Source organism: Ornithodoros turicata, chromosome 6 (assembly GCF_037126465.1).
Source record: "Ornithodoros turicata isolate Travis chromosome 6, ASM3712646v1, whole genome shotgun sequence".
NCBI classification, from domain to species: Eukaryota; Metazoa; Arthropoda; class Arachnida; order Ixodida; family Argasidae; genus Ornithodoros; species Ornithodoros turicata.
In genome coordinates, this window is record NC_088206.1 from 50,878,869 (window position 1) to 50,903,562 (window position 24,694).

General features: G+C 45.3%; 2 protein-coding genes and 1 long non-coding RNA gene across 4 annotated transcripts in view; 1 reads left to right on the forward strand and 2 right to left on the reverse strand.

The window, feature by feature from the left end:
- The window catches only part of LOC135396675 (hypoxia-inducible factor 1-alpha-like), a 153,428-nt gene extending 133,050 nt beyond the window's left edge, over positions 1 to 20,378 (reverse strand). The window contains exon 1 of one of the 2 annotated variants that reach the window (XM_064627775.1): positions 20,353 to 20,378. In XM_064627775.1, coding sequence (XP_064483845.1) covers positions 20,353 to 20,363 — 11 coding nt within the window. In that variant the 5' untranslated portion in view covers positions 20,364 to 20,378. Of the gene's footprint in view, positions 1 to 19,435; positions 19,709 to 20,352 lie in introns of those variants that run through there. The other variant, XM_064627774.1, reaches the window with a different exon arrangement.
- Positions 20,379 to 20,549: 171 nt separating this feature from the next.
- LOC135396678 (protein unc-79 homolog) overlaps positions 20,550 to 24,694 on the forward strand; it is a 206,547-nt gene continuing 202,402 nt past the window's right edge. Inside the window, exon 1 of the mRNA XM_064627777.1 lies at positions 20,550 to 20,711. The gene's annotated coding sequence lies outside the window, so the exon portion shown is untranslated. The remainder of the gene's footprint in view (positions 20,712 to 24,694) is intronic.
- LOC135398014 (uncharacterized) lies at positions 21,587 to 22,720 on the reverse strand. The gene is made up of 6 exons (XR_010423952.1): positions 22,544 to 22,720; positions 22,280 to 22,370; positions 22,095 to 22,178; positions 21,867 to 21,896; positions 21,712 to 21,791; positions 21,587 to 21,650 (listed from the first exon to the last, which is right to left on the reverse strand). It is a non-coding gene; the product is annotated as an uncharacterized LOC135398014 (long non-coding RNA).

The following is a 24,694-nucleotide window of genomic DNA, read 5'->3' on the forward strand; positions in this document are numbered from 1 at the left end:
AAGGTGCGATTTTTCGGCGAATTTTCTTTGCGGGCTTTTGTTGTTGTTTGTTGTTTCGATACTGCACGGCTTCGATTCTCCGAACAAAGATGTCATCAGGAAAACAAAACGAATCCTTGTAAACTGGGAAAGAACCTCCCAAAGGAAGATCAAAGGCTTAGGAGGTTCCCCCAGCGGCGCACCGAAACCGGAACCAACATGCGCAAGCGAGATAAGCCACAAGAACGTGCCACGAAATTCGACGCTCAAGCCAAGCCAAGCACACCGTCACCTGACCCCCTAACGACACCACACGGACACCGTAATTTTTCTTTATTCTAGACACCAGTCTAGTTTTCGCCTGTGATATTATTCTGATATCTGCCCTGTTTCAAAAGGGATTAGGCGTTCCTGAACCTGAACCCGAACGGGCCCATTAAAAATGCTTGCAGAAGTTTTTGAGGATCTACGCATATAGTCTCCTTAAACAATGTGTATCTTGTTCTTGAATTTCAGAAGCACCAACTGCAGGCACCAAATGTTTATACCAACCACTAGTGTATCGGTCCAACCATCCTCGGAGAACTTGGGTATCGGTCATCGAGTGAGAACCTTTCCACTAGTGTACCGTTTATTCTCGAACAGGACGGATCTCCGCCGAAACGTCGACTCATATTTGTGTTACTCTTTCTGCCTTCGCTATTGCATAACAACCTCCTTCGCTTATAATAAATTATTTATGGCCGTTCTAGTTCATTGCGAACGTCTCTCCACGGGTCTCGCACATACACGGTGATGCCTCGCCTCTGGAACACGATGAAACTCGTTATCTGCGCAAGAAACCTTGGAAAGGTCCCGATTTCATTAGAACTGCATTCGGTTATCCGGAATTCGGTACCGTATTCCGACGTCGACGTCACCCCATCCTAGACGCACGAACTTGGCTACCACCGAACGGGTTTCTCAAAGGCGTTTTCTCGGAGTCAAAGGCGTGAATCATGGGACAGTCCCCGATTTCGTGCATGAAAAGCTACTGCATTGCTGGGTGTCACCGAAGTCGACACTCGTATGGTGGAATCTGCAAGTGCGCCGAAATAATGCGAAATGCAAAGATCAGCGAATGTAGCTTGAGTGGACGCCGCGAGCACAAATCCCTCGTTGCCGCATGACGTCATTAGAGCTCAAGTGCACGGAAGTCAGGCGACAGCTTCGACGATGCTGAGAAACACTTACGGGGGCGTCAGATGGTGGGGGGTAGGGGACGTCATCCCCCCGAGCTTAGGCTGCGGGGACCGCTCCCCCCCCCTTTTTTTTTTTCATGCATGGAGTCCGGGCACAAGGAGGCACATTCCTAAGGGATTTGCGTGTTCACTTGTATGAATTTGCTTCGCTGCGGGTAACGTTTTCCTAATCAGTGAGGGAAACCTGCTACTTCGCGCAAACATATATTCTTTGTCTACTGTTACTACCCATCTGGCACAACACATATGCCCCTAGCTATAAACATGTATAGTTGGTATTTACACAGAGAAAGGTATGCATGTGCCGTTCTATTCTTAATAAACCCGTCCTTCGAACTTCACCCCGCTTGTGGCAAGGGACTTCCAATGCCAGCGGCTTATCCAGACTCCCACCTCTCAAATGTTTAGTGCGCCCCCCACAGTACAGGCGTGCCTCTGTTTCAGCTTTAGACACTTGTAAGCAATGATACATACGGCTGCTGCAAAATAACTAATAATTATACCCTCCGTGCTTCTGATTCTGAATTAACCACTGTCCGACGCCTTTGAATGCGTACCTACATGTCATCGTCAACGAGCAGGCAAAAGTTTTGCTGTCTTTTATTTTTTTTTAACACAGGTGCGGTGGTCTGAACGAGTTATGCGCACGTTTCGCAGGTACGTGGACCATCCTCTGGCAAACAAGTACATATTTTGAAGAACTAGCGGAGTATAAATATAAGAAATATTATTATAACCAGTGCTGGTGCTCATTCCCTTCTTGACTTAAAAACAAAAATATGAAAAGCATCTTGCTGTAGCTTCATTTGTGCTCCTTCCTCTATGCGCTAACTTTGTCAACTTTATTATTATGTACATGCCTATTTGTTTTCTCTCTCTCTCTCTCTCTCTCTCTTTTTGCATGATCGCAGTTGTCTCGCGACCTAAAGCCTCGAGTTATTATTATCATACATATTATCTTTTTGCCGCATCGCTATATACATATGTTCGTTTTTCCGTTTTCGCTTTTTAAATTTTGCATATCATTTGTACCCCTTATCACTGGGCCCTCTCGTGAGTGGAGAACTTGTTTCCCTTATGTGGGACCACCGAAATGCATCAAAACTAAAATAAACAAACACTTCGAAGAAAATATATATAAATTTCTCGAGCAAACAAACCTATTTGCCTGTAAAGGCACTGGAGGTACAGCTTGGGAACAAAAGTTTACGAAACACGACACTAGCGCACTTCTTCATCGGAGCGACCCGTGCTAGCTATCAGAAAGCGATCGAATTTAAAAAAAACGCGTGACTGGCTATTGCATACATCTCTCAGTATCTGTGTCCGCTCCTGTTGTCTGCTAGGGTGTCGCTCCAATGGAGAAATGTGACACCTCGGTGTTCCGTAAACTTTTGTGCCAGGCTGTACAAGGTTCGTGTCGTGCCCGTCAATTTGGCATTCGGGCGTTTGGACCACTGATCTCGATTGTAAAAGGCTGGATTGCGGATAGGCAGCGCGAGCGTGCGGCAACCGGCCGCCATCTTACTGTATCCAAAGCAGTCGCCGCAGCGATCATGGCAACTTCTTGGAATTACGGTCGTACCAACCGTACCGGCAAGGATACAGCGCCTAAATTTCTACAGGTGAGTCATTCTTTATCAAAGAATAAATAGGCGTCCATTCTGTACATTTATTTTACAATTATGAAGTGTTTTTTTGCCCAAAACCAGCACTGGATGCAAGTTGTTTGATCGCTCTTCCGAGGTTCAATCGAACACACTTGCATTTTACCCGGCGGCAAATACAGTTTGAGTGCATAATATGCTAGACAGAACATGTTACACTACACTGGTAGTGTTGTCATCAATATATGTGCGAACACTCGAGCGCTTTTCTGCATGCATTGCTTGCACGGTACATCGGAAGCAATTGCACAGTCATTTCTTTGAATTACCTAAGCGCACAAGTACGGCATTACGTCGTAATGAGACCAAGATTGTCACCCTTGTTCATGTATTGGTATTGTTTTGTGCCTTGGTTTGATTTGTGACAAAGAATCGTACGCAACGGTGGTGTGGTGCGACTTGGATACCGCCTTTGTGTCTATGTCGTCAGCTTGTTGTAACGTGTCGTGTTATTTGTAGCAATTTTTAAGGCAAAACTGGTCTCTCAATGCAGATTTCCTCATGGGGGCTACCCAGAGGATCGTCTGTGCAGTGTGATGCGATCGAGTTTACAGATAAGTATCATGTTCCTCATGGCGTCTTCCGCCATGACGGATGCGCCATGACGCTGCGCCATGATCAACGAGATAAGTCTTGTGTCTCAAGGAGGTGTTACCACTTTCTAAGTAACTTGATTAAGCTTGCATCACTACCTGATTAACGGTCCTAACGAGCGTGATCTAATTGCGTGAAGTAATTATTTAGGCTGCTTGGTGTGTCCATATTTGCGTGGCAAGGCACCGCTGTCGTTCACTAAAAGACACTTTCCGCGGCGATGCTTGATATAAAAAATACTAAACGCATACACGGCTAAAACAACGGCTGTGATTCTACAGAACACTCTAAAAAATAAAACTCCTTTTTAGGTGTAATAGGGGTGTATCAATTGCTTTACTCCCTTATTACACCCCCTAAGAAAAAGAATACACCGTGTTTTTGGTGTGAAATGGGTGTAATATGTGTATGTCCCGCTCTGCAGGGTGTAATTTCGAGAATTGGTGTGAAAAAGGTGTAGTGGCCATGAAATTTCTAATGCTACGCTACGAAAGGTCTGGCAGCAGTGTGCAGTTTGCTCTGTGTTCTCCAGCTATGGCGGTTGGAGTTAGTTGTGGTAGTTTTCGTGTTCTTTGGGCAGGTCGTTTGTTGAGCTACAGGTCATTTGACCATCTGAGTTTAGTATGACACTGCAAGGATTACGGTTCCGGGTCTCGAACGGATGCAAGCAACAGATGCGCCGTGCCCACCGGATCGAGTAACTTGTCCGAGCGGCTCGCTGCATCGTGCTGTTTGGTAAGTGTTGTCGGTGTATTTTGTCTTGTCTGGTTGATTGAGGTGCCTTGAAGCGGGTATTTTCAGATTATGTTTGAACCTTAAGTGGAATGCACGGATTAGATCAGAGAACAGGGCGCGTCGCGTTGTAACGGTCACATGTGGCCGTTAGGCAAAGCCAAGAGGTATACGTAACAAACGAAGTTGGTGCAATTTGTAGTAGCAAGTAAAGCACCTGGCAAGAGTCAACGACTCAAGAGGCAAGAGGTAGCGGGAAATGAAACCACAAGGCCACGACCCTCTGATTTCCGGTCAGATGTGCTGAGTCAATGGCTGTGCGTGTCTTTGAACAAGGCCCTGGCGAGTTGGTGCGTTGGCGATGTCGGCATGGTGTAATTGGTGGTACACTTGACCAGAAATCAGAGAGGTATGGGTTCGAGTCTCGCTACCGACACTTCGCTGACTCTTTACCGATAGCAGCTTTTGTAGGGATATTGGTACTTTAACTACACTATGACGCCTGATTTTTAACTAGTCACAGTTTTACCATGGTTTTGGCGCATTATAGCTTGAGTTGCTTTTGCGCCAATAAAATTCAATCATCATCATCATTTACCGATTGCCTTACTTTCTATCTTGAGCTGCTTACATGTTGACGAGGCCTGTGTTTGTGTTGTCTTAATTCTTCTCTAGCCTCATCCATCTGCGTAACTATCATGTAATTTGTGGTTCGCCCTTAATTTGATGAAGGCATTTCACGGTTCTTTTTTTTTTTTTTTCACTACACAGGCAGGACTTCTCTTGGCCTCACCGCAATACCTCTCTTCTTCGCTATGTTGGTGGACACTTTTATGTTTTGTATTGGGGGTGCGGTGACTATGTAATTCTTATTGCAGTGCATGTAGTGTATTATAGGTAATCTAAATAAAGAATATGCCCGTTATTTTAACCGTTGTGTTTCTGTTGCCCTCGGCATAACACCCTTGCTGAAGGGTGTTGTCTTGCCTGGGGTTGTAGACATACACTAAAAAGGGAGCCAGTTAGGGTATCGCTTGATTACACCAAAATAGTTGTTCAGAGAACACCCTTTCTGAGGGGTGTAGTTTTGCCAGAGGGTGCGCATATACACCAAAAAGGGAGTCAGTTAGGGTATCGTCAAATTACACACAAAAAAGGAGTTATATTTTTTAGAGTGAACGATCTCTTTCTGCCATGCGAGTATATCTTTTCCCGGACCGTTCTTTATGGAACAATTTTTGTCCAGAACGCAGCACGGGATATTATACACATGGTTTTTGTTAGCCTCACATAGTTTCTTATTGAAATATTGGCTGGGAAGCGTGCCGCAGTACAATCCCCAGCGCTGCACTGCAGTGACAGTCTAGTTTCGGAATGCAAAACATAACGTAATTAAGAATCGAATGGCAGGACACCTGTGAAACACTGTTAGGATACATCAGTATACTGGCACCTTACAAAATTGTGTGATGACAAACAACGATCAACGCCTGCAGCGGAATAAATACTCACAATCTCCGTTGCCTCCCATTGTTTTCTATGGCCACACACAGCGCTTTAGGGCCTCCCAACATGGCGGCTGGAATGCACGCCTCTCCCCTACGAGCCCCTCTCCCATGCGCGATCCAGGCTTTATACATCCCAAGCAGCACAATGTACTGAAAGTCGAGTGCAATAGGGGTGGACGGTATGTGTTTTATCAATGTTCTTTAGCTTCACGAGTCTGTTCAAGGCCTTCCACCTACCCGTCCACCCCTAATGCACTCGCCTTTCAGTACATTCCCAAGCAGCAAAACGTACTGAAAGTCGAGTGCAATAGGGGTGGACGGTATGTGTCTTATCAATGTTCTTTAGCTTCACGAGTCTGTTCAAGGCCTTCCACCTACCCGTCCACCCCTAATGCACTCGCCTTTCAGTACATTCCCAAGCAGCAAAACGTACTGAAAGTCGAGTGCAATAGGGGTGGACGGTATGTGTCTTATCAATGTTCTTTAGCTTCACGAATCTGTTCAAGGCCTTCCACTTACCCGTCCAGCCCTATTGCACTCGACTTTCAGTACATTGTGCTGCTTGGGATAGAGATCAGTGATGAAGACCAGGCGCGTTCGGCGCAATGGTATCCAATCCGATGCAAGTCGCTTCCGCTGGGCTCCGCGTGCCATGCCGTGTGCGAAGTATGTTTGTTTTGTCTTCCATTGTCTGTATGGTTGGATTCCGCGGGGAACCAGTATCGTACGGATTAAACCTTGTGCTGCGACATGAAAGAACGGCGCACGGAACTCGTAGGAGACACCGTTCGTAACACGCTAGGCCTACCGTACCGATCCTGGCGGCTCACATGTTGAGACGCCCCCCTTCGCTGGCTTGGCTTCTAGTTATTATGAGAGTTCTACGCTTTGGACAGATTTATTTGCAGTGACGTAACGCTGCAACATACCTATTGTGCGACCCATTGTTAGCGAATGTCTCTCTTTCCCCCAGCACTCGCCAGCACTCGACCGCACCGTTGGCCGAAATGCCACTGCAAGGCCACGCGCCATCGCATGGATGATGCGTATCAGAAATAGGGCTTCCGCTGTGTCGGGTCAGCGACACAAAATAGAGAGCGAGGGAAAAGGCGGAACCGAGAAAAACAAGCCCGACGGATAGTCGACGTAAACAAGGTTATTACAACCTCGCCTCTTGTTTACGTTCCACGTAAGACAGCTTTCAAGAAGAAAAAACGGCCGAGGTAAAACCTGTCCCAAGGATTCAATTTCAGTGAACTCGGTTGAAGTGTGCGATTGTTGTTTGTCGGACAGTATTTGTTCCGATTGATGTTTCTACTTTAATACCCCTGACACGCGGGCACGTTTCAACTCATTTCCATTAGGGGTCTTTTACAGCTGCAAAGGACACTTTCGCGAGAGGAGTTCGTGTCGGTGACACACGGCAAGAGCGAACACCTTTTGATGTTTCGTTTGAAAAAATATACCCAAAGATGTCGCGCCAGATATTTCCATTAGAACCAGCCTACACGTACGACATAGTAACACTAAACATAACAATACGACCAGTGACTTCAAAATACGTACTGCAACTGCAATATCTGCACCCAGACTGTGCTCGAAAAATAACTAACTCGACCGACCAGAGTACTTGAAAACTAAAAACACGGTGTATCCTTCGTTCGAGAGTACTGTCGTCCTATAGCTGTTCGTTCGAGGCTACGCCATATACGCCTTTACAGATGAACCGTCAACCTTAGCTTAAAAAAAAAAAAAAAAAAAAAAAAAGAGCATCGTAGAATAGGACGCTCCTTTGCCGTGTGTCACGTCACAAAACGCCTTTCCGTTAGGTGTCTTTTTGTGTAAAGGAGTTCAAACGTGGCCGTGTGTCAGGGGAAGAGACGCTCAAGGGGCATGATACTCCATCAAGCTGAGCGTAAGGAACTGTTACTCAGCTTTATAGTATGGCGAAAGAGCACACGGGCCTTCACTGTCATTTTTATCGGAAGAGCAGCTCTTCCATGTGCGAGTACGACGCAGTACTATACAACATGCAATCATAAAATCGACTAGTGTGCCCTTTTTAACGAGAACACGATGCTTCCGATGGAATAAATAAGATGTTAGTCCCAGGAGATGACGACACTAGTTCTCTTTTGCAACTTCCCTCTGATTCCTCTCATTTAAACGGCGCCTGGCAATGTACACTGATAGCTGCTTTGCAAAGACAGCATTGTCGGCGATTGTCAGGAGACGGCAGAGCGGTTTCCGTTGATAATGTTCAATCGAGAGCTCTTATGCAAGTGAGCTTATCGCTTCCGTATCAGGTGCACCCCAGTGGACTGACAACGGCTGACATACATTTGTAATCCCCGACCAATCGCAAAGTGATGACCGTGCTGTCAGGGGAGGCTGACCACAGATACATATTCGCCTAGAGATCGAGCAGCGTCGCCACCATGCGGCTGCTCCGTGAACTACCTTTAGTGGGGACGCGCCGCTTGAGCCGGTGCTTTCGCTGTGGTCATCGTGCTCGAAAACGTGCTCGGAAGGATCAATTTCTGGACATTTGAGCTTTTAAGACCGCTTCAAAATGAGTGAAAATGACTTGGTGGAAAACTTTTTCAACTTCTCTAGTTCTCTGCAACACGGTGCTTAGCAGAGAATAAAACAACAGAGAGTGCCATACGTTCCAGTATACGGATTCCACTCGGCCTTTGTTATATTATATTTGTCACTGCTCTTCTGTGTGTCAAACAAAATGTACCAAGAGCTAAGGTCAATGTTGTAACAGTTTTTTTATCATAAGCATACAACTACGTCACAGTTATTTATAGAATGGCTTCTGTACTAGCGGTTCGCCAGTAATTAAGCCCGGGCCCGTGCAGTGCTCTAATGACGACGATGAACAGCTCCACCCGCACCGTCACATGACGTGAGCCTGATGCTTCAAAAAGAACATCGCGCCATGGACGTAGCCCCAGTTCTTCCAGGTGCTGACAATAAACGTGTTGCCGAGCGCCCTTGCCTCGCCTCATACCAACGGTAAAACACCACAGAGGTCAATCTCTGGATTAAGTTTGCCCAAATCTCGGCACACGTCAAAGGATTGTCCCTTGCCACCAAGTTGCTGGTGTCCTCGGCCGGGATCGAACCCGCAGCTTTGGGATCAGTAACCGGAGTCATTCCGGTCAGGTAACAGCAGAATCGACGTGTTTTATGGACATCTGACTAGGGTCAATCTTTCTCTCAAATTGCATTCATACAATAAGGTACAATAAGAAATAACCATTTACGTACACCCTCCGAGGTAGTGCAGGATGTTTACCCCCTTTGAGGGAGAATACCCTGAGGGCTGGGGTACAGCTTTAGGGTGCACCTTGCGGAGAATACCGCAATGCTGGCTTTTTTTTTCTCCCTCTATTTCTCGACCAGCTCCGGTGGCGCAGCGGTAACGCGTGCTTGGAGACTGGGAGGTCCGCGGTTCGAATCCGCGGGTCGGCTGTGCCGTCTGGGGTTTTTCCTGGGTTTCCCTCAGATGTGTTATAGGCGTATGCCGGCACAGTTCCCCTGAAGTCGGCCCATGGACGCAGCTATCTTCCCCCCGAGCGGATTCCGCTCGGTCTTCCACTTCACCCTCTCCTCTCCACCACCTTTCCCTTCCCGAGAAACATGCCGCCTAATCAGTCAGGCAGGAACCTCTCGGGTTCCTCCCAACGACACTCCTCCTCTATTTCTCGAGAAGGCCGACAATGCGGAGAGGTCTCGGATTGGTCTCATCAAACGATATCCTGCGATGATTGGACAAATCGATTGAAGGGAGGAGACCAATGAAAGCCCGCTCCGCATTGTCGGCCTTTTAGTTTCAGCACCTTTCGCACCGATGCAATATTAGGAACCCCTGCATGTATATTGGGTAAATTTGCCTAAATTGGAACCCCTAAAGAAAACCTAGGTTCGAGCCTGCGGGCACTGACACCTCGATAAATTCACTCTACAAACAGGTATGTTCAAAGACAGTGCCGGCATTGCACTCTTGGTCACAATTTATCTTTACGAAAGTTTCCTTTGTGCTCCGGTAAAGAAAGCCGCTTCCTAAATTGGGCCTTCTGCAGAAAAAAACTTTAAGGCTCGCCGAGAATCACAAAAAGTGGCCTATATTGCAATCTTGAATACTGTATTTGATTAATTATCAATTCGTACGGTAGCGTGTACCATTTATGCACAGAAAAAAAAAAAAAAGAAGAAGAATGTACGAGATCCCAGAACAGTACGCAACATTTTTGTCATAGCTCAACTACAGTCACTCCAGATGAACCTTCTTTGAGCGTATATGATATGCATAAGCTACTGGGCTAATATCCCCGCTTGGATATGAAAGCAGAATATGTACGGGATGCAAATCACGAATAGCGTCCTTTCGACGAGCGATTGGCATCGTCTACGCTGAGTTCGTAATCTGATGTCAGCGACAAGGCGAATGCATACATTTCCAGGCAAGAACCTGGACGCCTTCCAGACGCTGGGTCTAGGCTCAAAAAATACACCACAAATTTCACCATTGTAATAGACAAAAAGAAAACAGTGGGGTTCACTGAACCAAACAAATGGTGGCACGAATTCTTTAGCTGTCATTCTATCCTTACCCTCCCGGTTCTCACGCAAACAAAAATGCGTGTTGTTGTTGTTTGCGAAGGAAAAAGAAATATCGTACATATAATCGCATCTGCGCTGAGTTGAGTTGAGTCCACTTGACTAAACAGTCCACTTGTCCCTAAGCAATGGTAGTGATTGTCAGGCTATTTGATTGCATTGTTAAACACGTGACTGTGAATAACGCGAAATTTGCCTCGGGAGCATTGATTACAGGTGATGTCGTTCTAAGTACTTTTTTTTGTGGTGTTAAGACAATATTATGCGAGTACTAAAAGCGCTAAAAACACACAGAAAGGACGAATCACACAGGTAACAATTTACTTAGAAGAAATGTTTATTTCCAGACATAAATCCACGCAGAAATTCCTCCTCCATGCGTTGCTGACACAACAGTCTCCACCCTCCGATATCAAATATGTGATTTGTGCCTGCGAATAAACGTTGGTTGTTAGTAAAGCGCAAACTGTGTGTCTCGTCCTTTCTGTGTGTTTTTAGCGCTTTTAGTACTAGATGGAATACCAACAGGCCGAGTGCGACAACAGGTGAAATGCCACTTACTCGACGGCAATACCGGGGTCTAAAAAAATCGAAAATTTGACGAAAACGGTTAAAGGTACTGTAAAGCAGTAGACAAGCATGATATGCCGGTGATATGACTAGAGACTTTGTTGCTTCTAAATACCATATGCGGAACCATACGACCGACAACGCGCTATAAATATTTTTAATTTGCCATGAAAGATGCGGCGTAGTGGAGCGGTGCGACGCCTGGTGTCAAACAACCCCTTGTACAGCGGGCAACACTGAAAATTGGTATTACACACTATTACATCGGAACTTCGTTAATTTAGTAACCATATTATTAGTTTTCCTGTTTACCTATGCATTCGGAAACCCCTGTTAACAGTTTAACCTGTTAACCCCTGTTTTTGCGAAGTAACCCAGCGCTGGCCGCTGTTCGATGGAGGCTCTCCCTACCTCCCTACTTCTCTGCTGCGCCTGCGCGCTCCTTCTGTTCGCGGCCTCTTTCGAACGAAGAAACTCTCTCTGTGAACCTCTGTGAACAAACAAGTCCCGACGCTGTCTGGCTTCTTGAACGTCTGACACATTTTTTTTTTTTTTCAACTGCTCAGCATTTCATTTCAGTTCGCTTATCCGTTTATCCTCAGATGTGGATCGTTGTGTGGATTGCAGGGGCGGATTTTATGGTGGATTGTTATGTGGTTGCCGCCGTATGTGCCAGGAGTACGGATTCATTTCGAACACCTAGTACAGTGTTGCCCGTAATCTTTAATTGTAATTTTCTAATTAATTGCACCATCGATTGGTAGGTAACTTGCGCAGTTTTTGTCCTGGTGGCTTGGACTATCGAATAGCCACACTAAATGACATTTGATCGGTGTTGCTTTACAGTACCTTTAAAAACTCGTGTGCCGATCCTGCATGTCCAGAACCGCTCCGAGACCCTTTATTCGAAGCTTCTAGCAGTTCATTTCAGCTCAGTTCTAGCAGTCATATGGGAGACTCTTTTCGGCTGTGTTTCGTTTTGTGGTTCACACGGGCTCCTCCTTCTTTTAACTGGATGTTTGCTGGAGCTCTGTGGTGACTTCATATGTCGCCTGCAGCTCCATTTCTTGAAGGTGGTATAGGTGATATCCACAGAAAAGTCTTTAGCACGTGTCACTCTTGAGTGAATGACACGTGACACTTTTGCTTTGGGTCTCATGTTTTTGAGTCCAGGCTTAGAAGCGGTCTGCGATGCCCCTTTCTTTAAGAAAAACGAAGAGGGCTTTCTCCGCTTTCTTTTCCAATTTTGAGCATGGCCATTTACCTAGCAGCTTACAAAAACTGAAGGGGCGCGAGTCGAGCTTGCTTAGGACATCTTCCAGCCTTTCTCGGTGCTGTTTGAAGGCGGCGAACGTCATATGTCACGTGAGCAGGTCGCTCGCCTGTATCTCTTCCATATCTTTTGTGCGTGGGGATTCTCCTAGCTATATACGGAGAGATAACAATGGTATAGATTAAGAATGAACGAAACATCATGGAATTAATATTTTTATGAAATATTAATTCCATGATGTTTCATTCTTAATATGTAGTCTGCACATTGCTATTCGTCATCAGCTAGACAGTTAATTTCTTTTCATCGGTGGACTACGGAGAGATGTGGAATGTGGACATGTGCTCGTATTTTTATAAAGTGAATGTGTTTTACGCGAGGTACTGCAATGCATACGTGAATGCACTGTGTTGCTTGCACTTCGCGTGTCTAGACAACCGTCGAATACTGTATTTTCTTCTTATCTTATTTGGAATTTCCGGATGTTTCAGACCAGGGGTCGGAACCGGAACTGAACCGTAACCGAAAACCGTTATTTTTTGCTGAACCGAACCCGAACCAAACCGTAAACATTTTTTTCTCCCTCCCTGAACAAACCGGAACTGAACCGAAAAAATATGATACGCTAACCGGTTCGCGAGACGGTAAAAACGCCTATACCTTCTCACTCGGCTGCCGCGCATACGCTCCCTGCATCGCTCGGAATATCGCCGAATTTATAGAACAGACAAATAAATAAACTAAGAACTGGTTAGTCCATGCACCTCCTACAGCTTCACGTCTAAAAAGTTCACGACATCCCTGTAGATTTTTGTAACTCGAGGTGTAAAAAAAGATGTGCTACAAGACAGCTACACCTTGTATTATTGCCTCGGCGGCTTCCTTTTCATTCAGCACCGCAGTGTGAAGGCGGCGTAAATTTTAATAGTTCACAGTGATATCCAGAAGCAACGCAGACCTCTAGCGACGAAGAGAAAAAGGGTCCAGAGCATGGAGGAAGGGAACACAGGAGCGGCCTCCCGCCCTCTTTTCAGCGGGGAGCGCGCTGGCCTGCGCATGGGACTTACTCCAATCTACCACATGACCGCGGTCTTCTTCCTTTTTTCTGGAGAAATTGGCGATAGCCTTTTGCAATGAAGTTCAATGGTACGCTGTGCGTCATTTCCCAGCACTTCTCAGTGCAGTAAAGGATGATCTTCTGTGAACTGCATGGTTCTCTGTCGAGGGAGTAAAATGTAGGAACGAGGAGCAAGCCATCGCCGGAACCTGATATTACCTCTCACATGTGATACACTAATTAGCATAGATAGAGAAGTTACCCGTCAAAAAGAGCTCGTTACGAGTTAAGTTACCGTATGAAAAATGTAACTAAGGTAATATCCAAGTTCTTCAGCCTGATATGTAACTCACAGTTCCTTAGAAAAAAGAACGAGTTAGTTCCAAGTTACTTCGGACATAAAATAGCACTACACATGTGCTGGGCATCTGAGCAGTTGAGTTCAACGTTCAGCTGCCTACGGAGGAGTGCAACACGCTTAAATCGTTTTCGTGTATGCCCAACAATTCGAACGCTTTGCGTCTTAGCCCTGTGGGTGCACAATGGTTCAGCTTCATTTCAGTGGCAGCGGCTCTTACTTCCTGAGTAGAATATAGTCATTGATTGAATATCACGTTTTATGGCCTAAAATGCCTTGAAAGAACCGGAGAGAAAGCAATAAAATAAGTGTACTTGAGTGAAAAAAGAATTAAAAGTAACTTGTAACTTAGTAAAAGTTACTATGATAAAGTTACATGAAAAAGGAACGAGTCCCTCTGAAAGTTACAACGGCGTAAAAGTACCCAGTTAAGTTAGAAGTAGGGTTCCGGGTTTTATTTCTAGGCTTTACCGAAGGATATTTTTCGGAGTTTATTGGTTTTTCGAAGAACGAAGTTTTTCGGAATGTATGATTTACAGCTCAGTTAATACCCGAAATTTGGAGAAAACTTGACGGCGCACGCACGGTTGTGCAACGAAAACGCAACACCAAAGAGACAGAAGCTTAAAAATACATTTCGTGCTACGCACGCTGAAGTGTTCCACAATTCCAAATGCACCCTTTCCGTGTACTGTAGTCACTGTTATAGCAGTGCTTACATACGACAACCTCTACATTGAGATCTTGGAATGATGTAAACTCCTCGAAATCAGAGTACTCCTTGACGTAGTCTCAGTGCAGCGTTCTTTTGCGCCCCATCTTCTCGTCAGCACTACAACTAGTTGCCCTTCCAAAAAGGACCGTATGACCTCGGTTCGATGCTCATTTTAGTGCTTAGGTCAATGTAGGACAAGGAAATAGGGAAACAGACTGGGGAAAAACCCGGCCTGTGGATCCTCAAAGTGGTCGGTATGACCGCCGAAGAAAACGCTAGGTCGCGGAGACCATTATTATGTTCCGGCGGGGACGGTATCCGAGGTCAGAAGAAACCCAGGACACAAAAGGAAGCCAAGAACAATAACACGGTTATCAAAAAAAAAAAAAAAAAAAGAAGAAGAAGAAAACATGTCAAGCGGAGTTTTTTCGAATTAATCCGAATTGCTTAAAATTTTACCGGGCTATGTGTTTTTCGGATGTTTTCGGATATATCCGACAACCCTGAACTCTAGTACAAGTCACTTTTACGATTTACCTCGAACTCTGCTGATTAGTACAGCAGACGTAAACCGGTTCGGACCGATAAATATTGGTTCAAACAGTTATTTTGGCTGCGCTAAACCCGAACCGAACCGATAACCTTGAACCGAAACTTGAACCGAACCCCAAAAAATAACGGTTCCGAGCCCTGTTTCAGACTAGCTAATACCCCTGTCAAATAGCGAAATGCCATTTAGTAAACAGACATTTGTGTTACATAACTGTTCCTTACGGTTGACACATGTCAGACGAGCACTAACTGACATTCCTGGCTCTCGCCCAAACCACCAGTCTTCGTGCGCTCCTTAACCTCGTTCCCAGCGACGACACAACGGGGTGGACTGCCAATATCGCTCTTTACCCATTGGAATGCATACTCGTGGCCGCCGCCTTTAATGAGCATGACTGACGATAACGTAACATTCCATGTAACTAATCATCCGGTAACCATCTGACTAGCGTATCAACGTTCGAAAGATAAAGGAAAAAGAAGATTGCTTGCTTCCGCGTGCGATATGCACACTTGTTCACGTGAGGAGTGCTGGCCGATGCGATATCTTTTTTACGCCGGTTCCCAAGCGGAAGAAAATGAACGGGCCCGAAATGACCACGAACGGACACGCAAATGAACGAAAACACACACGGGAAACTCGGCAAACGGCAGTTCACGCGTGCAGTTTCCGTGACCACCACGGGGTGGCAGAACAAATGGCGGCGCCCATTCCCTGAATCGGGTTTTTGTGTATAGATGGGCTGAACGTCTGATGGACACTCATTGGCTTTTTCGTGAAAAACAAACTGGAGTTTATTCCGGGCTTGTTCATGAAAGAAATCCTGTAGAAATCGTACACACATATCTTGTTGCTCGTACTTTGGAGTGGTCCAGAAGGCAATTTTAATGGTTCAGAATCCGTTTCTGGAGTTCCTCGAGGGCGGGACCTTATCTTCTACGTGAGAGAGAACAAGCTTATCACATCGCTGCGTTGCTTCATTAGTGCTCATCAGTCATCTTTGTCCGTCCTCTTTTCCAAGCCAGGGGACCGTTACCGCCAACCAACCAGTCGTTCCTTTCTTCCGTCGAAAATGGACACTGAAGTGCGAGGGAAGAAGGAAGAGATAGTCCGAAAAGGAGTTCGGAGTGCGAGTTCTCTGGACTTCTCTCAAAGCCATTATTTGTCCTCTAAATCTATCAGCAGTCTAAGATCCTGCGGTGCAGATAATAATATCAAAACTCCGGAGTAAGCACATGCGACGTGCAATCTGATTAGCTAAATAAAGTTTCGCACTGTGGTCGTTGGAAACGTTGCTATATATCAACGGGACGATAAACGGCTATGGATAAGAAATACGTATTATGGTGCCCTTTTGAGGCAAACGCGGCACTACTGTAAGATGACCGACGGAATCTCGCACGCATTTCCGGCACAAGTAAAGGAACGTCAACCCGACAAAGTCAGGTAATAAAAAAAAAAAAAAAAAAATTACAAGGTAAATGCGAAATACAGAATCTAGAATGAATACGAAACGTTCGTAATTTACAAATGTGAACAGACATAATGAAATGTGTAACCAAAATGTCCGTTGCACCCATGTTAACTGTATGCGTTTTAATCGTGCCTTCCGTTTGCATTTTTGTAGTGTATGCGGGTGGTGTATGTCTTCGTAGTGTATGCGCGCACTGCTTTATGTGTATAAGACAGTGCTACACACTGACAGAAAAAATACCTCCCTGTTTTTGTTTGTGCAGTTGTTTGTACACATTGTTTTTCTGTGTTGTTCCTTTGTACATATTTTACGTATTCATTTATTCCTTACCTCGTCATGAACATAAACTGTTTTCCCGTTATTTATCCTAATTCCTATTTATCCTGCGCGAATATTCGAAAAATTCGAATACCGAGGCGGATAATTCTGTATTCGTTTCGATTTTCCGAATCGAATACGGGGAATTCTGTATTCGAATTGATGTTTCTTCCAAATCCCCCCCCCTTTTTTTTATATAGTTCCGGAGCTGCACGCTTCGTATAAGGTTTTATAAGTATTTGCTTTGGCTATGTATCTATTCCCTTCAGTTTAAAATGATTATCCGCACATGCCTACTAATTACACTCATGTCCCACCGACCCTGTAACGTAGCCCAGGATTTGACGACAGTTATTCACACTGCGGTAGCTGCAATGTGTTGGGGCTCTCGAACCTTGTCAGGCTGCGTGGACTTTCGTTCCAGAGTCCATTAGTGTATGCTGTGAAGCAGAGTCGTATCGTATATCAATCGTGATGGTCCTCTTTCACAATATCTGTATTTTACCACGTGTTAGCTCAGGGGTTTGGGGGGGGGGGATGACACCGTGTAACACTCCAATTGGCTTTTGGGCGCACTCTGCGTAGTATATATGATTCCCGGGACATCTCCTTCGCCAGGAACGCCTCGACTTCGATATTCCCAGTTGCGAAATCCTCGATCTCGAAACAAGGAAAATCAAGGAGAATGTTCGATTGCTTCGCAAGATAACATGCAATGTTTAGAAACCCGACATCACCATTTAACCACTCAAATTCACATGTTTTCGATGTCCAAGTTACTTTAGCGAACGAAACCCACGTTTTAGCAGACGTTAGGCTTAGCAGAGCGGACACGACGGAGCAGCAAGTTCGGTGTTTCCATTTCTATGTCCAGGTTAGTCTAAGTTCGTCGTTGGCTGTTTCCCGCGCGCGACTGCGCATTTTATAGTCAGATAATATTTACTTACAATAGTGTATTTTGCAACGGTGATCCCCCCCAGAAATCGACCTCTGTGTGGGAGGTACAGAGTTTCCAGGAGGGGGGGGGGGTACATGTTTATGGAAACATGTTTTGTGGCCACATGCATTGGCAGCCGAGCTGTATTGGACAATCTCAGAAGTATCAGGGGGGAGGGGGGGGGTGCAGGACAACCTCTGTCTACCGGTAAGGTGGCTCACCAAACACAATACTACTTTCAAGAAACTCGAAAGAAGCAATAAAATACCTCCAATAATTTTTAGGCGTGTATCGCTTTGGAGTTAATATGGGGGAGGAGGGGTAACACTCTGATGAACCGCAAAGGAGTTCACGGAGGAAAGTGTTGAGTATCACTGTGTTAGTTGCGGCCTTCTTGTGTCATATACAGCGACGACGACGATCGTCAATTTATGTTTAGTTTTCAGAGATGCCACGGCAGTTAAACAGTCAACGGACTGCATAGTTCCTGACACTATCGGATCCTGGTAGACTAGAAGAGACTGACAGCACGAACATCTCGCAAATTATATTTTGACTGATTGGTAGCGACGTCATTTTTTGTAACTGTATCTTGTATCTAACGTTCTTGCTAGGGACCCCCGTCTGTATATTATGATTTGTATTACCTGCGATAACTATAAAGGTTTCACAACAACAACAACAACGTTACTGTCACCGCGACTACGGGGTTACTTTGAACCTCTAATTGCGGAGTAATGGCCTAAGAGGTTGATGCACTGCTAACTGATGATGGGATGATGTAACACGACACAGTTGTATCTGTGGGGAAGGGCAATGAGTTGGACAGAAGGAAAAATAATTCGCGTTATCGCGATGTAGTGATCAACAATTATAATATCCACCTCTCGTGTCCTACTTCCTCTAAAGTCTAAACTATGAACATGCTTCAGTGTGGGCCTGTCTCTTGTCAACAGATTTACGGTGCCTTGTGCTTGACCTCTGATCACACGGTACGGTAGACATGACACGACAAGCACGCCGCTTCGAATAATAAGTATTCATAGTGAACGATGCGAAATTGCCTCCTCCTGAAAAAAGAAAAAAGAAGCGGGCAAACAAAAGTAATGGTATTTGTAGCTGAACCTGGGTTTGTTGTACGCGTAGTGGAGGGAACAAAAACCTACTTGCAGTGGCAACCGGCAGCTAAGCACCACAGACCTGACTAGCTCCTTCGTAGCCCACGGCGCACCCGTATAACCCAGTAGGGCCCCCTAAACTGGACGGCGGCTTTGCTACCAGTATCACAACGTGTAACGTACTTCAATTGAAACGGAATTGCCTCATCTACTACTGCGTGTAACCACGTGTTTCTAAATAGGTACAGGGTAAATCAACTCGAGTGGTGAAGCTCCACCTATTAATAAAGCTGGGCATTGGCTCCCCAGTTTGACTACACAGAGAGCTTTCCGGGTACAGCAAACGAGAACCCGACCAACCAACGTATCGGTCAACGACAGCCTGTAAACTACTCACCGCTTGTCAACAGCCCAAAACGGCCTTCAACCTCTAATAATCCAGCAGATTATCAGGTCTAAGATGTCCCAAGTTGTGTCACTTTAGATCTCCACAATCGTTCCACCAGACGGTCAACTTTTGCCTCCTCCGCTGCCGTCTAAAATCGGGTTGTTTACCAAAAATCGAGAGCGTGCCAAGTCGACACAGAGTAACGGAAGCCATGAGTTCGTGGAACCCAGTCAATTTTTCTGCATAAGTTGAATTAGACACTGTCGTGTCATGTACATTTTTCATCCGAAATGCCAGTTGTTAGGCTTAGTAGAAGCTTACCGTCGCTCCTTGGGAGCATTAGATGCTCTGAGGGCACTCATCGCAACTGGGTGCTTGTGGTCCAAGTTGTGCAAGTCAACGAAGTCGCACGCAGTCTCAGGGCACTGCTGAGGATTGCATGTAAATTCCTGCACTGTCACGAATCGGCAAATGGTCGTTGTTATCCACAAGTGTCACCACAGATCAGGATGTTTTCCACGCAGACGACACAAATATAACAGCACACCACAGATGCAGCGAAAAGCAACACAGCCACACACTTATAAGAAATAAGCTGACTGACCGGAGGGCGCCACCAAACACCGAACGCAACACACATAGCACACGCATCACGACATGTTTCGCCATCTAGCGATGGTACCAATAAGCGCATAAGTTTCCATATTTCACATGTGATATTTTACATATTTTAGCCCATGAGCCCAGTCAGCCAGGCTCCAGTTGCCAGTTTCTGATTTCCCCAATTAATTTGGTTTATTTACGTCGTATGTTTAAAAAAGCCCATTCGGCGCATTCTTTCCAGCGTTGCTTCGTAGAGTCCCTTTTTGCTTTTATATTCCGTGTTGTTTCTTTCTGTTTACTGCGACCTTATTTTCGTTATATTGCATCCTGTGCATGTCATTTCAATGCCAACATTTTCTAGCATTGTCCACAAAAAGGCGTGATCCGCAAGAACGCACAGGGTCTTCGTTTTACAAATCAAAAAGATTGCCCCCCACGATTTCCTTGGGAAACTCATTTTATGATCCCCCAGAATCTCTCATTCCATTCAGCTCTGTATCTTCTCTCTGAGTACTTCCCTGCACATATAACATATATGTGTCTGTTCCGTAGTGTTTCTTCTCCCATTTATAGCCTGATGCTCGCTCGACTGCCATTCCGGTGTGCTAGTATCTATCCAGTGGCAGAGACCTTACCTTACTGTCATCCGACATCTCCACAACCGCTGCGCAGAGCGCACCTCACCCCTTTTTCCAAAACGTCTTCATCACCACTACTATTCTACAACCATTCTATTCGTTTCGGTTTCGGTTTGCTTCCCTGGCGGTAAGTGAAAGAAATACAGAGAGCAACCAACCGAGAATCGCAACGATCGCAGTTCTCGGTTCTCGCACGGAAGCGAGCTTGCGACTGAACCGCTGTGTAAGCAGGAAGCGCACGACGAATTTCCACCGACGATTCGACTTCGAACATGAGAGTTTTTCTAATGCGTCGACAAATCGTATCCATTGCAATATTTTCGCCGTAAGACACACAGTGGAGGTCTTTGAAGCGGGTAAGTGACTCTCGATGATGAAACGCAACTAGCAGTGTTTGCATCCGAGAGGAAGATGGAGACGATGGAGACCGCTCTCGGCCCGATCGACATGACGTATAAATAGGCTGAGGGCCTGGGTCCTTTCGGTAAAATAGACTGTATGGTTGAGTCACGTTAAAAAGTGGTTGCTGTGCGCTAAGTTATACGGGCGTTTAATGAAAGAAAGGCTAACAATTCTGCTCATGACAATATACTGCCATGCGCGAAGGGAAGTAAAAAGTCGGGCAAACACATCGCTAGTTTTAAATGTTTGTACGTTTTCCACGCACAGAATGTTTTGCCAACACCTCATCCCCGAACTTTTGGTTTGTGGAGGTGTTGTCGTTCGAACTGGTTCGAACGACAACACCTCCAACCAAAAGTTTCGCAAGAGTGCAGACAGTGTCCCAGGTGAAAAAATTCCCTAAGTGGATCCGCTTGCAAGTCGGTTATGGAACCAGGAATTGATTGCTAGCTTGGAATGTATTTCCAGCTAGGAATGAATTCCAGCTAGGAATTGCTTTCCAGCTGGAAACACGTTTCCATTTTCAAATGGATCCACTTGCAAGGCGGTTATGGAACCAGGAATTGATTCCGAGCTAGGAATCGATTCCGAGGTTCCTTCGGAACCCACTTGCAAGTAGTTTATTGAAGCCGAGCCAGGTTTCAGCATCAGTTTCTATTCTGAACTGCTGTTGCGGCTCTGCAGGAGAGCCAGCCTGTGCTGCTAGCCTGGAATATGTACAGAAGCCAGGAAGGAAGATGTGATATTTCCTCCTCTTTCTTTCCACAAAGCTGCTGCCAGTATGTGGCCTGTTCATTAGCCTTCTTTACTTCAGCTGCTGACACAATACATTCAGAGTCCGAAACGTCTGACTCGGAGAAGTCTTCGCTGTCGTGGTGTTTTTTTCTTCCCACCTCGATGCAAAATGAACAAACGTAAATATACCGTGAGCATATAAAATATGGACGAATTTACATCAGTTCTTGGTGCCCCATGGGCTTCGGCGGCGTTCTTTTTTGCATTCTGTAGACTGCACTGAACCGATTTTTTGGCATCTCAAAGAAATACATGTCACGAATTGGTACTAATCGACATCAATGCTACTTCACCTGAAGATGACTTAGACTCACCAACTGTCAGCAATCCTGTCCATCCCAAAGCTGCAACACAAGACAGAAACAATGAGTGAATAGGACTGCTGCTTTTTCACTTGTCGTCCGTGTCCTCTGTTACTGCTTCGAGATGAATAGTCAACTCCAAGTTCCCCACATTCCTACTTTAGTATCTACAATCCTATTTTGTGCACTTCACAACATTATACCCGCCTGATAGCCAGTAAAAAGTGCTTCTGTCCATACCCAATTGTGAGTGAACTGGGAATTCTGTGGGAACTGTGTAGCAGCTTTGCTGATTTTTGCCAGGCCCCCAGTATTCATGTATTTCTGCATGAGTATAAATAAAGACAACAACAACAATAATAATAACAATTCAGTTTCATTGAAAAAAACCGTAGAAAAACATGTTGCAAAAGTCAAACACTCACGCAGCGTTTCTCACTTCAGTCGCGCTGGCCCTTATTCCGCACGATTCATAGTATCTTGCAAGCGTCCTCCATTTTTATGACGAACTGCCAGCTAAAAGACAAGACACATAACAAAGTCAGTTACAAGCATGCGCAGGGGCTCTTGGAGTTCCCCCACTAGCTAGCGTGCACTTGCGCTATTTTAAATAACAGTATAAATATAACAGTGAGTAGATCTACACATTCAGATAAACGTCCATAAATATCAAATCATAAACTACTCACCATCGTAATTGCAGTCACATGCGTCGCTCGTAGTTTTTCGTGATTTAGCTGGTGCAGAATTTGTAGAGACAAAGAAACTATGCAAAATGCAGCACTTGACTGTAGAGATTCAAAGACATTCACGTTTTTTGCCCGTCTTGAAGAGTTGAAAGACGGGAACTGCTACCACCCATCTACCGCTCGCGACATTTCAAAACACGTACTGATGCAGATGGCGCTCAGTCTGCTCCACTTGTCGACAACGAGGCCGTTAAAGTTTCGGTTTCAAACTAAAGTGAAAATTACGCCAAAGTTCGATTTCGGTACTCTGCGAGAATGTTTCTGGTATACTTACCGACAAAAAGTAACTCGGGCGAATTGCGGTAGGGCCATAAACAACTGATATATTATAGAATGTAAATGGAGATTATCATTTATGTTGCAAAAACGCCCGATGGACCCGGTGCACGTATCTGCTGTATGCACCTGAAAGGAATGCAGAGCGTTTTCAATTCACCCCGATGAAGGTTTGCCAATATTTCTAGGGCAGGTGTCAAAATTACAGTGAACCAGCAGGGATAAGTTCACTTGCCAGCGAAGTGGAATACAACATCCACTTCGCACTCTAGAACTAGATGGCAGGCACACACAGTTAAACTGGAGCATGGGTTAAACCAGTTGGAAACCACTTGGCAGTCAAGTGGAACCAGATGGAAGCACATCCAGTTCAGCTGGAGCCTGAATGATACCAGTTGGAAACCATTTGGCAGTCAAGTGGAACCAGATGGCAGGCAGATCCAGTTCAACTGGAGACTGGGTAAAGCCAGTTGGAAACCACTTGGCAATCAAGTGGAACCACTTCACTCTAAACCGGAAACAATTTGTTCCACTTTAAACCACTTTGGCATGCAAATGGATCTACTTCAGATTCCAGTTCAGATTTTCACCTGGGGTAGCTCTATAGTGTGCTCTTCAAGCAGTAATGTAATTACGAGCATGGGCGTACAGAGGGGGTGGGGGACCTAGGGGGGGACCATTGTCCCCCTCCCCACCCCCCTGTGATCACTAGTGGAAATTGTGTTGGGTAGGATGCCAGGAGAAGAGAAAGGCAACCAGTACTGTTCGATAGAGAACTACGGTTTTTAATGAACGAGCCAGCGCGGTCCGCTCAAAGCACTGTTTTTCACACAGGTTGTCATGATTTATACTCAGATGTCATAATAATAATCTGAAGCTTTCCAGCCGGATCCTCTGCATACCAGGTGTTTCAAGTGTCATCATTTTATTCCCCCCGCCCCTCGGAATAAACCTTGGGAACGCCAATGATTCCAAGCAAAGAGTACCCGAGTCTACATGAAATTCCTCCAATGAGAAGTGAAAATATGCGTGGGCCAGTTAAGAAATTGAGCTGCATTTAACTGCTCCAGGCAGCAGCCAGCACGGGAGTCACCACCGCGCTACCACCATCTCAATAGTTTTTTGAGCAGTAACCCGGGACAGCTTCAGAAAATAAGCTTTACACTATGTATTTGTATGATCCATGCCTAAGGATGTGGCTTGTGCAGTGGTCTATTAGTGAGTAAAGAACCAATATTTAGACAGCGAAAATTCATGTTGGTCACCTCGCTTTATTTCCTTACGATTAGGGCCCGGGACTTTATGCACAAAAATCTTCCAAAATTTGCATGCCAATATGCGAAAAAAAAAAAAGAAAGTCAACTGTGCTCAAAATATGCCCAGCAAAATTCTCTCTTCATGAAACGTGATGCCAAGAGTATGGCACAAAAGCCTATTGTATATCATGAATCTCTTTGTGCAGCAAAATAACAGAAACGGATCATAGAATGCCAAATTTACATCTTTTATTGAAGTCAACTCTGAACTATATGACATTGCAGTACGAAACCAAAGCCATTTTTAAGTTTTCAAACTGGAAAGACATCCTGTAGTCGGACCATACAATCTTGCGTCGAGAAAATGTGCGTTCTACATTGCAAGGCGTCATCCTGGCGAACTTGAAATGAGCTAGTTCATATGCACTATATGCAGAAAATGCTTCGGAGTCTTGTTCTTTGCCTTCAAGAATGGCGCCCATGGACTGCAACAGTTTCAGTCCCTTATTTTTGTCAAGCACGGCTTCAAACTTTGCTTTAACAACAGATGCACATGCAC